Source organism: Eptesicus fuscus, chromosome 18 (assembly GCF_027574615.1).
Source record: "Eptesicus fuscus isolate TK198812 chromosome 18, DD_ASM_mEF_20220401, whole genome shotgun sequence".
NCBI classification, from domain to species: Eukaryota; Metazoa; Chordata; class Mammalia; order Chiroptera; family Vespertilionidae; genus Eptesicus; species Eptesicus fuscus.
This window is the reverse complement of record NC_072490.1, coordinates 10,491,574-10,504,074: the sequence shown is the minus strand read 5'-3', so window position 1 is coordinate 10,504,074 and position 12,501 is coordinate 10,491,574. Positions and strand designations below refer to the sequence as shown.

The 12,501-nt window shown below is 41.1% G+C and overlaps 2 protein-coding genes across 2 annotated transcripts in view; one reads left to right on the top strand and one right to left on the bottom strand.

Annotated features, from left to right (window-relative positions):
* Positions 1-1,810: 1,810 nt before the first annotated feature.
* On the bottom strand, positions 1,811-7,105 carry EPM2AIP1 (EPM2A interacting protein 1). The gene has a single exon (XM_028131247.2). It carries the CDS (start codon positions 7,037-7,039, stop codon positions 5,213-5,215), a length of 1,827 nt encoding a protein of 608 aa, XP_027987048.1. The 5' UTR covers positions 7,040-7,105; the 3' UTR covers positions 1,811-5,212.
* Positions 7,106-7,485: 380 nt separating this feature from the next.
* Positions 7,486-12,501, top strand: part of MLH1 (mutL homolog 1) — a 32,529-nt gene continuing 27,513 nt past the window's right edge. Inside the window, exons 1-3 of the mRNA XM_008154103.3 lie at positions 7,486-7,617; positions 9,826-9,916; positions 10,760-10,858. Of these exons, the coding sequence (XP_008152325.2) occupies positions 7,502-7,617; positions 9,826-9,916; positions 10,760-10,858 (306 nt within the window). The 5' untranslated portion in view covers positions 7,486-7,501. The remainder of the gene's footprint in view (positions 7,618-9,825; positions 9,917-10,759; positions 10,859-12,501) is intronic.

Genomic DNA, 12,501 nt, shown 5'->3' with positions numbered 1-12,501 from the left:
AAAAAAAGAAAACAAATGTTATGGTTGCTATTGGATGCATTGGACAAACTGGACAGGAAAGAGATAAACTCAGAAAAGAGTTTCCAAGCAGAAATGCAAGGAAATAGAGAGCATTCACAAATTCAATTACCTATTGAGTTAAGATGAGGCCACTTCTCAATTACAAAAAGATAAAAATGAGCCCTGGCTGGTTTGCTCAGTGGATAGAGCGTTTGCCTGCGGACTGGAGAGTCCCAGGTTCAATTCCGGTCAAGGGCACAATGTCTGGGTTACAGGCTCGATCCCCACGAGGGCGCGTGCAGGAGACGGCTGGTCCATGATTCTCTCTCATCAATGATATTTCTAGCTCTCTCCCTCTCCTTCCTCTCTGAAATCAATAAAAATATATTTTTTAAAAATGAGAAATGCTTTAATCCAAAGGTTGCTTAAAACCCAGTTTTGCAGCAAGGGTGAAATCACTGATTATCATACCTAATGTTGAGATCTCTGAAAGAGTAATGTGCCTCATATTAAAATCCAATTAAAAGTGTAACACTAGTTAATCCCTTAAATTGGACAAAATGGCTCAAGAAGATTCTAAAGGTATGGCTCTTCTATCATCTGTTGGCTAGATGTCACTTTTGAGTTATCTTCATTGAGGAGGAGTCAAGGACAATCTGCAGGTGAACTAAATATTTAGTCACCAGGAGGGCTGACTGAGCCACTTCTCTAATATTTTGTTAAATTTACTTACTTTTAAATCCAAGAGCCAGAAATTGTTTGTAAAGAAAAATAGCAAATAAATTGTATGCCATTTCCTTCTAGGGTTGATGCTTACAAAAGGAAAATGGACATTAACTCTTTTTAAAAAATTATTATTAAATCATCACCTGAGGATATTTTTCCATTAATTTTTAGGGAGAGTGGAAGAGAGAGGGAAAGACAGCAAGAAGTATCAATGTGCCGAAACCGGTTTGGCTCAGTGGATAGAGCGTCGGCCTGCAGACTCAAGGGTCCCAGGTTCGATTCCGGTCAAGGGAATGTACCTTGGTTGCGGGCACATCCCCAGTAGGGGGTGTGCAAGAGGCAGCTGATCGATGTTTCTCTCTCATCGATGTTTCTAACTCTCTATCCCTCTCTCTTCCTCTCTGTAAAAAATCAATAAAATAGATATTTAAAAAAAAAAGAAAAAAGAAAAAAAAAAAGAAGTATCAATGTGAGAGAAACACATCAATTGCTTGCCTCCTGCACGGAGCCTGCAACCGAGGTATGTGCCCTTGACCAGAATCAAATCCAGGACCCTTCGGTCCACAGGCCAACGCTCCATCCACTGAGCCAAACCCGCTAGGGCGATATTAACTCTTAAGCAGCATTATCTTTAATGATACTAAATGTAACTTTTTAATTACTTAACTATTGTTTTAGTCCACTACATAGTTGTCCAGTATTTTTCATCCAGGTTCCTTAAGAAATTAAAAAAATATGTATTAAGATTTCTGTATCAAGAAGGTAATGACTTAATATTACATAGTGGACTTATGTTAAGTATACCTCGATTTGAATCCTGGCTTTACTACTTATGTTTACTAGGGCAATCTAAATGTTTCCCCAATATTCACATAATAAATATTCGAGCCACATGCCAAGCACTGAGCTACATTCTGGGAATACAATGAGATTTTTAGTCACAAAGAACTTTGTTTCATTCCTTAATTTGTAATATGTGGATAACAATTATCCAGTGAGCAGTCTAAGAGAGGACCACAGTGAAGGTCAAATGAGACTGAGAAAGGGCTTCCAAGATTGTGAAACACTACACAAACACTTATTCATTCAAACATTTATTGAAACACCAGGCATTGTGCTAATCACTACAGATATAACACTGAGCAAGGCATGATGTCCCTGCCCGTATAAAGCTTACAGTATAGCAGTGATTAATAACAAGTAACAATTAAGTGTGTTAAGTATATGGCTGGGGGAAAAAAAGGGTATTTAGGGAGGGCGTAGAAAGGGTACATAGTCTAGTGGGCATCAATGAAGGCTTCCTAGAGGAAGTGGTATATAAAGTGAGAACTGAAAGATGAACAGAAATGTACCTTATCCTTCAGAGCAATGGTGAAAGCAGTGGAGTGATATGACCAGATATGCCTTTTGGAACAGTCTGGCTGCAGTGTGGAAAGGGATCAAAACCAGAGGAAGGGAGGCTAATGAGGAGGCTGTTGTTATCATTTAGGTAGGTTGATGGCCTGAATTAGAAGAGTAGCACTGGAGAATTAAGAAAAATTTAGACGGTGGACTTGAACAGAAAGGTTTTTGTGAACGTTATGATGTATAAAGAGGGAAACTCATGGATAACTCAGGTTTTAGCTTAGGCAAGGGCAACTGAATGGGTGGTAGTGGTGGTACCACTTACCAAAAGGGGAAACATGACAGAAGCAGGTTTAGGGGCAAGATCAATGACATACTTACTGTGCTGCCCTGAGACAGCAAAATGGACCTAAGTTGGCAATTAGATATATGAGTTAGGAAAGGCTTAGAAAGGAGATATAAACTTGGGAATCATTTGCATATAGGTGATACTTGAAACCATGAAAGGAAATGGGATCAGTTAAGATGATGTAGAATAAGAAAACTTAACTATCCCAAGAACACAGATATTTAAGGGAAAGAGGTACCTGCAAAGAAGACTGAGCAAGCATACCTGGAGACGGTATCTCCCCGAAGTCAAGTAAACATCTACTTCAAGGAGTGGTCGGTGGTGGTGGTATCAGAGGGTAAGAATATTCACAAAAACTTTGTGAGCTTGATTGAGCAGTTTGAGTGGCAATGTGGGACAACAGGAATACAGACAAATCGTTTAAGAAAACTAGTAGAAATGGGAAATATAGAGACGTTAAGTTTCTTTAAAAAATAGTACTTATTTTAACTGTATTCACTGACACGACAGACCAGTAACAACTACTTTATAAAAAATATTTTAAAAAAACCTGCCATGCAGTAACAGAATTACTTAACACAGAAAACAGTAAAATACACATTTTTCTTCTACAAACAAGACTAGTTTATAGCAAATTCTCTATTACTCATGGTCAATTTAAAATCCTTTCCTTATATCTCCCCTCCCCACCCACTCAATGACTATACGATGCAAACTAATTTTATTATTACTGTAAGCAAAATATATACTAGAACTTCACAAAATGTACAAGACTTCAATATTTGAGGAACCAGGTTAGAAAGCAGAAGCAGCTTTCAGGTATTCTAATCATTCTTTCAATAAAGCACTTGCTGTGAAAGAGAATACTCCAAACTATTGGGAAATTACTGGTAGATTTTTTTTGTTTTGTTGGATTTTCACTGTGTTGTTTTAAGCCTACTCTGTTTACCAAAATCTCAACTTGACCATTCTTGACAAGCATCTTGTTATAACACTTGCTTTTCTACCCTCAATGAATTATATATAACAGAATAGAGTCCTTTAATCTGGTTCAGTATCAATTACAGATTTATAAATGCTACTGTGAGCTACCGGAACATGTCGAGGCTTTTACCTTACCAGCCAAACTCAGAATGTTGGAAGTAGTCTCCCCTATCAAGTTTGTCCAACTTGTTCTTCTAATTTTGTTTCTACCGGTAATTTTCCCTGTCCCTCAAAATAAAATAATAATCTACATTGGGGGGTCCTACTGGCACTTTGAGAGGAATGATAATTCCTGTGCCAGGTTGACCTATGCACTTAAATGCCAGCAGAAACGCCCACCAAATAGGACAACCAAAAAAAATCCCCTGTATGTCCCAACATCCTCTGGAGAGTTGACTGCCTCTGATTGAGAACCACTTGCACAAGTTGGTTCTTTTGGCACTATTTTGATTGCTGAGGCATCAATTCCTTTTCAATTCCTAGTTGTATCCTGGTTCCTTGAATTTGCTGACTAATGACCATAGAATAATGTGTAACAATAGTTAAGACAGGACTTTAGCACACGTTTTCAAATATGGATCTATAAACTGGGTCCTGTTTTGAAGTCATTTTACATATTTGGCTTTACTGTACAATTTCCTTTTCATAGTTAACATAAGTTTGAAAATTACTGTTTTAGCACAAAGCAGATGGCTCACTAGAAATATGAAATTCCTAAAATCTGAATAAAGCTGCTTCTTGAGTTAAATATTTCTACTTGTGCACTGTCTTAAATACAGAATGTGAAGCAGCTTCAAAATCTCTAATAAATGCACTTCTATCAGCTAACAAAATCTGGTATATCACTATAAAGTAAAAAGTTTCCTTTAAGCAGGATTTCTTTATAAAGCAGTAACACCCATGCAGATAGGACAAAGAAGCTAAAGTATCTCACACCTCCTGATCCTGGAGTGCAAAAATATTTTTGCTTTATCCTTCTTGACAGGGCCAAACATATGTCTACAATAGAAAAAAAAGCATTACTAATGGGTAATCATTAAAATTCTATACTTACCATAGTCCTTTAATAGGTGAGCTAGTAAAACAGCACCCAATTGTGAAAAATTCAGGGGAAACCTCCAATAATTGGTTAGTCTGACCTCCAAATTGCAAGAAGCCTTCTAATTAGCAATTTAAAAATAATTCTTGCTCCTAAAATTTTATTTGATTATTTCCTCTATTAGGAATATCATTATTACTGTGGTGGATAGGGAAGAGGTAAGAGGGAGGAAATCTGCCAATATTTACCCCTGACTCACAAATGATTTTTAAAAGTTTCAAACATTTTGATAGTCAAGTACCTCCATTGAATGTATGTTCTTCCTTTTCAGAAACTTCTGAACTTGCTACGTGAATTTCTGCAAATAGGCTCAAACATACAATGAAGGAGATAATAATTTTAGACTATATGCATCAGAATTTTAACATTTCATTAAAATATGACCTAAAATTTCTTCAAAACACCTTAAAAACAGACTCCAAAGTCAACTCACATCATCAGTACTAAACTTCTTTAAACACAATTATGTCATAAAAGCAAAAGACAATGACTTTGACATTAAGTTTGAAAAGAGGTGTTTGCATGTTCTAGTCCATGCTGCCCCTTGAGATGAAAAAAAAAAAAAAAGTCAGAAGAATCTCAATTGTTATCAACTTAAATGAATAAACTTAGTGCTTTCTCACGCTCCAAAGGAGTAAACTCGAAAAATCAAAATTTTTGCTTTTAGGACTGGATTCTCGTTGAGTATTTCAATGTCGTACCACAAAAGCTTATGGATTAGGCGGATTTCTTGCTCTCACAAGAGCATCCCAATGTGGCTCCATTTCAGTTGTGGCGATCCTAAACAGGGCGTGGAGATGCTCATCTGTCAACGGCTGGCTCAAAGTGTGTTGGTTTCTAACCAAATATGAAAAAGCCTTTTCGCAGATTTCACTACTATCAAACAAGGATGCCACCTTATAGGCAACCCCTTTGATAATCGGGTAGGTTTCAGCAGACAATCCAGCATAGAACTGCCCCAGGTCTTTGTTTCTGTATTCCTCCCAAAGGTCAGAATTTGCTTGAAGTTTTGTTAGCTCCATCCTTACTGCAATAGGTGCATGTTCAGCTTTAAAGTTAAACGGATTTGCAAACAGTTCCAAGTCCTTTTTAATGAACTTGAGGTCCTTGAAATGTCTATCAAATTCTTTTTGCAGGCGACAGATCACCACTTTATACCTCCCCGGATCAAGTATCTTATCTTCTTCTTTAATATGCTGTTTAAGCTCATCAACGACTTCTCTCAAGGCAGCAAAGTGTGTTAGATTTTTTTCCTCAATATGTCTGTGCAGTAAATTCAACTTAGCATCAAAGCTACAAATATGGTCAAATGCAGTAGCAGCAAAGACTCTATTGAATCGCAGCAGTTCACTGAGTTCTCGGAGGTGGTTCATAATATCCACCAAGAAGCCAAAATCACAAAGCCACTCTGGGTCTGAGAAATGGACTGTTGTTGCCCCTACCGAAGCCAAGAAGGCTTCTATCTCTTTCCTTAATGAAAATATTAGTTTTAAAGTCTTCCCTCTTCTTAGCCAATTGTTCAGACACCGTCCATTCACCCTTTCGCCATGCTCTGATTCAGATGAAGTTAGTAAAGCCTGAAATTCGGGTCGCCTGATGCCTCTTGTCTTAATCAAAAGTATCCAGTCAGATACGGTACTTATGACCTGATTAACATCTACATCGTAGGAGCTCAACAGTTCCAAGTGAAGGAATCCCGAATAATGGATGACATTCCAACAGTTGGGGCTTACAGCCTTTTCTCTCATGTACGACACCAGTCCAGAGTTCTCACCAATCATCCTCAGAGTGTGGGTTGTGGTCAGTCCAACCATTCGCTGCAAGCTAAGCCCTGCCGTCTGCAGGGCCTCAAGGATTGCCGCCATGAGAGCACCGACACTGAAGTGATTAGTCAGGTTGATTATGGTCAGAAGCTCTTCTTGCACCTCCAAGTCCACGTCCACGCCGCGGACAAAAACCAGGAGGTAGTTCTCATAGGCCACGAAAGCCTGGTCATCCAAGGCAAGGGAATAGGCTCTAAAGTCCTTGGCTCGGTTAAAAAGCTGACTGCGCAGATTTTCGTTCATGTTCAGGACCCTCTGCCGGATGGTCTCTGGAGATAAATCAATGCCACCCAAAACGCCTACGTGATCCGGCAGCACATCATTCAGCATCACCTCCAGGCACTGGTATACAAAGTCCCCCTCACCCCCGCCGCGACCCCTCAAGGCCAAGAGGCGGGCGATCCCGAGGCCTGCACGCGCCGCTCTCTCCTCGGGAGTGGGCGGGACGATCTCGGGGATGTCGCCCTGCCGCAGGCGCTCCACCAGGGCCTCGCGCTCGCCCTCCTCCACATACCGCTGGTAGTACCTGTGCTCGGCCTCGTAGTGGCGCCTGACGTCGCGTTCGCAAGCGGATACGACGAGGTGGGCGCAGACCAGGCAGAGGGCCCCTTCGCCCTCCGGAGGCTCCACCACCAAATAACGCTGGGTCCACTCGGGCCGGAACCCCCGAGCCTCCTCGACTTCCATTTTGCTTCTCTTAGGTGTCATCCACATGATTCCGGAGGCTAGAAGAGCGGAGCAGATCTCCTGGAGGCTGCAGAGAGACAGGCGGAGTAAGAGCAAGCGCCAAACGCCACCTACGCTCTGCGCAAGATCACCCCAGCCGCGCGACACCGAGCGCCCGCTAGGGCATCTGCGTTCCGATTGGCCGAAAGAGCGGACCGTGATTTCTGTCGCGCAAGCGCAAATCCGTCTAGCTACTTGGCGGAAGCTGCTTTAGGGAGGGACGAAGAGGCCCAGGAACCCACGGACCTAAGACACTTGACTGACATTCAAGCTGCCCAATCAACAGCTCCCTCACTCGGAAACGGCGCTGCTGCTGGAAAGGGTGGGGGAGGGGGGCCGGACCGCGTACACAGAGTTAAGGGAATAGCGTAAGCACGAAGAACTGTAGTGATTGGCTGACGGCACGTCCAGTGAGCATCTCGACGTGACCTGGACTCCTGTGGCGCCAAAATGTCGCTTGTAGCGGGCGTTATTCGGCGGCTGGACGAGACTGTGGTGAACCGCATCGCGGCAGGGGAAGTTATCCAGCGGCCGGCTAATGCCATCAAGGAGATGATCGAGAACTGGTACGGAGGGAGTCGGAGCCGGGCTTCCTTTAAAGCTACGACTTAACGGGCCGCGCTGGCATGGCGCGGACACGCCTCCCTGCCCTGGGCGGAGGCGTGTACGGCGCATGCCCACAGTGGCGGAGGCTTTGGGGGTCCTGCCTTCTCGCATCCCTCGCGCTGTCGCGAGACTTTTCTAGGATTACAGGGGGCGCACGCAGGGGGCTAACGCAGGGTCATTTTAATGGTGCCATTAACTAAAGGAATTGCCTCTAAAATCATATACGCAAAAGATGCAAATCTTCGGTGGGGGGAAAACATCTCCCTTCATCCTTCATCTTATCAGTTACATGCTTATTTCAAAAAATCATGCACATTCAAGAGTACAAGTTTTGAGTTTTATTATAAGTAAATTGTCAAGATTTTAGGGCAGGCTGATGATCTTCCTCTGGGTTTAACTTGTGATTTTCCTATTGCCAAATTAATGATCCCACTTTGTGCTTTCCTGCCCTTTTATGGGGTATTCCGTGGGTTCTGAAGTTTGGAAATGCCACACAACGTGGCGGGAAAAGGTTAAAAACATGGAAAGAAAGATGGTGTAAGCGGTAAACCTCAAAAAAAAAAAGACATGTTCCTAACATTGTGTAAGATCCTTTGTGTTCAAGTCAATTGTTATTAATAAAACCCATACCTTAAAAGAAAATAAAAAATGCCCCAGCGAAGAAGGCCACATTTGTAAAGGGATTTGTTGTGAAAACATAAACTGCCCGGGATAGCGGGACTGAAAGGACAGTGGCTCAGAAAGGACTGGCAAGGGCATGCGGAGAATTAGAAGGTAGACAATAGAAGGAACAGGGAACCCAGGGAGGGCTTCTCCTTTTGACTTGGTCTAATTTATAAAGGCTGGCTTGTGTCTCCAGTGTTAGAATTAACACTGAACATGCTGGGCCTATTGTACTGTGCCAGACAGAATCCTGTACAACAAAACTAAACATTAGCTCAGTAGCTTCTCATTAATTCCATAAGCAGAGGCTTTTTATGGATCCAGTTATGCTTTTTTTTTTATTGTCTAAAGTTTTACATATGTCTCCCTCCCCCCCCCCCCCCCAGCCCAGCCATTCCCACCCCAGGCAAGGCTCCCCTGCCCGCCCCCCCCCCCCAGTGTCTGTGTCCATTGGTTATGCTAATATGCATGCATACAAGTCCTTTGGTTGCTCTCTAAACCCCCCCCCCTCACCTCCCCTGCCATTTGTCTCTGGATCTATTCTTGTTCATCAAATTATGTTGATCATTATATCCCACATATGAGTGAGATCATGTGATATTTATTTTTCTCTGACTGGCTTATTTCGCTTAGCTGCATAATGCTCTCCAGTTCCGTCCATGCTGTTGCAAATGGTAAAAGTTCCTTCTTTTTTATACCGGCGTAGTATTCCATTGTGTAGATGTACCACAGTTTTTTAATCCACTCATCTGCTGATGGGCACTTAGGTTGTTTCCAAATCTTAGCTATGGTAAATTGTGCTGCTATGAGCATACAGTTATGCTCCTTTTAATACGTAAGTCCAAATGGCTAAACAGCTTCAACTCAGGGGCTCCTGAGAAAGGTCTTTAAGTAACTTACTGTCTTATTTCTAAAATAAGGAATTTTCTGTGTGAGGAGTCCATAACTTATCTTTCTCACGCAGCACCAGCCTGAATCTGTTTTCTTTAGCAGGTGCTCTGTGCTCGTAGGCTATTCTCTGAAGGTACAGAATATTTATTAGCTTCTTAAAGAACTTGGTGCATTGCCATATTTTCTTTCCCCCAATATATATTTTCTGAAAGAAAAGGGAAGAGTGGAGAAAAACATTTAGAATGCTTAACGACATTTTAATAGAGTCATTTAGGAACCTGAGGCTCAATCAAGTTCGAGTAACAGATGGTTGAATTAGTAGAGAAGAGGGTAAGAAAAAGGCATGAGCTGAAAGGACCTACTTCTAAAGTCACTTTCCTAGAAGAACAGAAATGGTGATGACTATCCTATTGGAGATGATGGTTAGCCCCTTCTGCCCCTCCCCTTTCTCTAAACATAACAGTGGAGTCACAGAGCCTGTAAAACAAAGGAAAAACATGAATCAGACAGTCGTATATTTATTTGGAATTTGTTTTTTATCCCTTGGCTCATATGAAAATTTGTGCATTAAAGTAGTTACAGACTGATACTTCTTTTTCTGTTTGGTTTGCCAGTTTAGATGCCAAATGCACAAGTATTCAAGTGGTTGTAAAAGAGGGAGGCCTGAAGTTGATTCAGATCCAAGACAATGGCACCGGCATCAGGGTAAGGAGACCCTCAGAGGAGCAGATGTCTGTGTGCTCCGTGTGATACCTGCAGGAAGTGGCAGAACCTTTCCCTGTTCTAGAGACTGGGCTATGGATGGGATTGTTTGACAGAAAAACTCAACAGCAACAATAATTGTTTATTGGGTTCCTGTTCCATACTGGGCCCTGTGCAGGGGAATAAGGAGGTCAAAGGAGTGAGTCATGAGGCCATTTAAAGATTGAGTGTTCTGGGCAAAGAGAACAATACCTGCAAAAACCAGGAAATGGGTGCATGCCTGACATGTTTAAGGATCAGCAAGGAGGCCAGTGTGACTGGAACAGGAGATGAGATCTGAAAGATAAGCAGACTGATCATGTCCAGCCTTGTGGGCCATTGTGAAATCTTTGGCTTTTACTCTAAGGTGGGATGCTATTAGAGGGTTTCGAACAAAGTGAGTTTTATAAGAACCCCTTGTCCGTAATTTTTTACTACAATTAAATGTATTTGTAAAATATGTCTAGATTTTTACTAAAGAAGTTTTATAAAAACTGGTGATCTTTATAAAATCTGTGATACAGGATAAGATTGTCAAGAGAGTGTGTGTAGGTAGAGAAGAGGGCCAAGGGTGGTGTCCGGGGTTACCCCACTGTCAGGGAGTAACAGAACCAGCCAATGAGACAGAAATGAGAGCAGTGAGAAGGAAGGAGCACCAGGCCAAGTGAGCAAGTTACTGCTAATTTAGAAACTCTCCCCCTCAGAGGAATATCTTTTTGGATTCATTCAAGAAGAGGGAGATTCAAAAGGATTTGGGGGGGAAAAATGAGTAATATAATAATTTACTTATTTTTTGGTGTCTTCTAGAAAGAAGATCTAGATATTGTATGTGAGAGGTTCACTACAAGTAAACTTCAGTCCTTTGAGGATTTAGCTAATATTTCTACCTATGGCTTTCGCGGTGAGGTAAGCTAAGGGTTAAATAAATGTGTGAATATCCGCCTGTGATGACATTTCTACCATTTGTCAGTATGTTTCTCAGTAGGTAAACAAGATATGATATTTTTACTTGTTAGAGAAAAGTAAATCTAAACAAACATAAATTCAATTTGCCAAAACGGAGACTTGTTTATAAATACTTAATATACCATAAACTTTATCTATGAGAACCCTATGACATTATGTATTTCTTGATGGAAGAACGAAATACCATCTACAAAGGCTTCCTGTCCAAAAATAAAATGGGACTCTGATCAGTAGTTAAATGTAAGTACCAATACACAGAAAATACAGGAGCAAGGGAGCACAGTAAATGATACTGAGATTGGGAAACAACATGATAAAAGACTTGTTTCCTTCAACAAGTAAACTGCAAAGAAAAGTAGAGAAGGGAGCAGGAACCTGTAGATGACAAGAGATTTAAGAGCCATATGAACCATCTCCAAAGTATAGCTCTCCCTTGGATTCTGATTTGAGCAAAGTGTAACATTTTTTTGAGACACAGATATTTGAACACAGATTGGTTATTTGATAGTATTAAGACATTATTGTTAATTTTATTGGTTTAAAAATAGCATCAGGGGTTATTTTTAAGTCCTTATTCTTTAAGATATATACTGAAATCTATGTAGATGAAATTATATGATGTAGCATTGGAATATATGACATAGAAAATAGACAAAAGTATCTTTAAGACTAATGTATCTTACATTTTTATGACGATATTCTGTGGATATCTTTTTATTCGCTATATAATACCCCTACATAAATTTGAATGGCTACATACTATTCTATTACATGTATATACTGTGGTCTATTCAGATGGTTTCATTTTGAACGTTTGTGCTCTTTGCTACTTTTTCCTGTTTAATGCTCTGGTGACTATTCATGCATATACACTGTGTTTTATTCAGTTATTTCCTTAGGGTATATTTATAGAGAATAACACTCATAAGTAAAATATGTATACTTTTCAAACACATTGTATTACATTCCTGCTGCTGCTTAGTGGCTTAAAACAACACAGTTGTATCTTAAAATTCTGGAGGGCAGAAGAGGCTGGCACTCGGTCTCAAGTCAAGCGTTGGCAGGGCTGTATTCCTTTCTGGAGGCGCTGGGGTACCAAGAAGCTGATGTGGAGTAGTTATTTGAGGGGGAATGCGAATGAAGGTGGGGGAGGAGAATTAGGTTTCCAGTTTTCTTATCATATGCATGTATTACTTTTATTTAATTTTTTAAAATGAAAAGGCAACCGTGACCCAGTTGCCGTAATTTAGGTCAAACCAGAGTGCTCTCAAGCACCCTCTGGCTCACGGTGAGCCCCGAGTTGTTACAGGTAAGGGCAGTGTTAGGGTAACGACCCTGGGGCTCCCCGGATTTTAAGTATGCCTCAGATGGAGTTCTAGCAAAGCAGTTTCCTTCTGGCTTTGCAATTTCCTGGGTCAGTTTCTAAGCCCATGACCTCCTGGCTCCTCCGCCTAGCTGCAGGGTATCTTTGGGGTTGTTATTTCACTGTAATTTAAGAAGAAAATTTATTGAGGGATTTCTGTGTGCCACCCTGGTTCTCAGCACTTTGTACATATTAACTCTCTTACTCTCGACCACTCTGC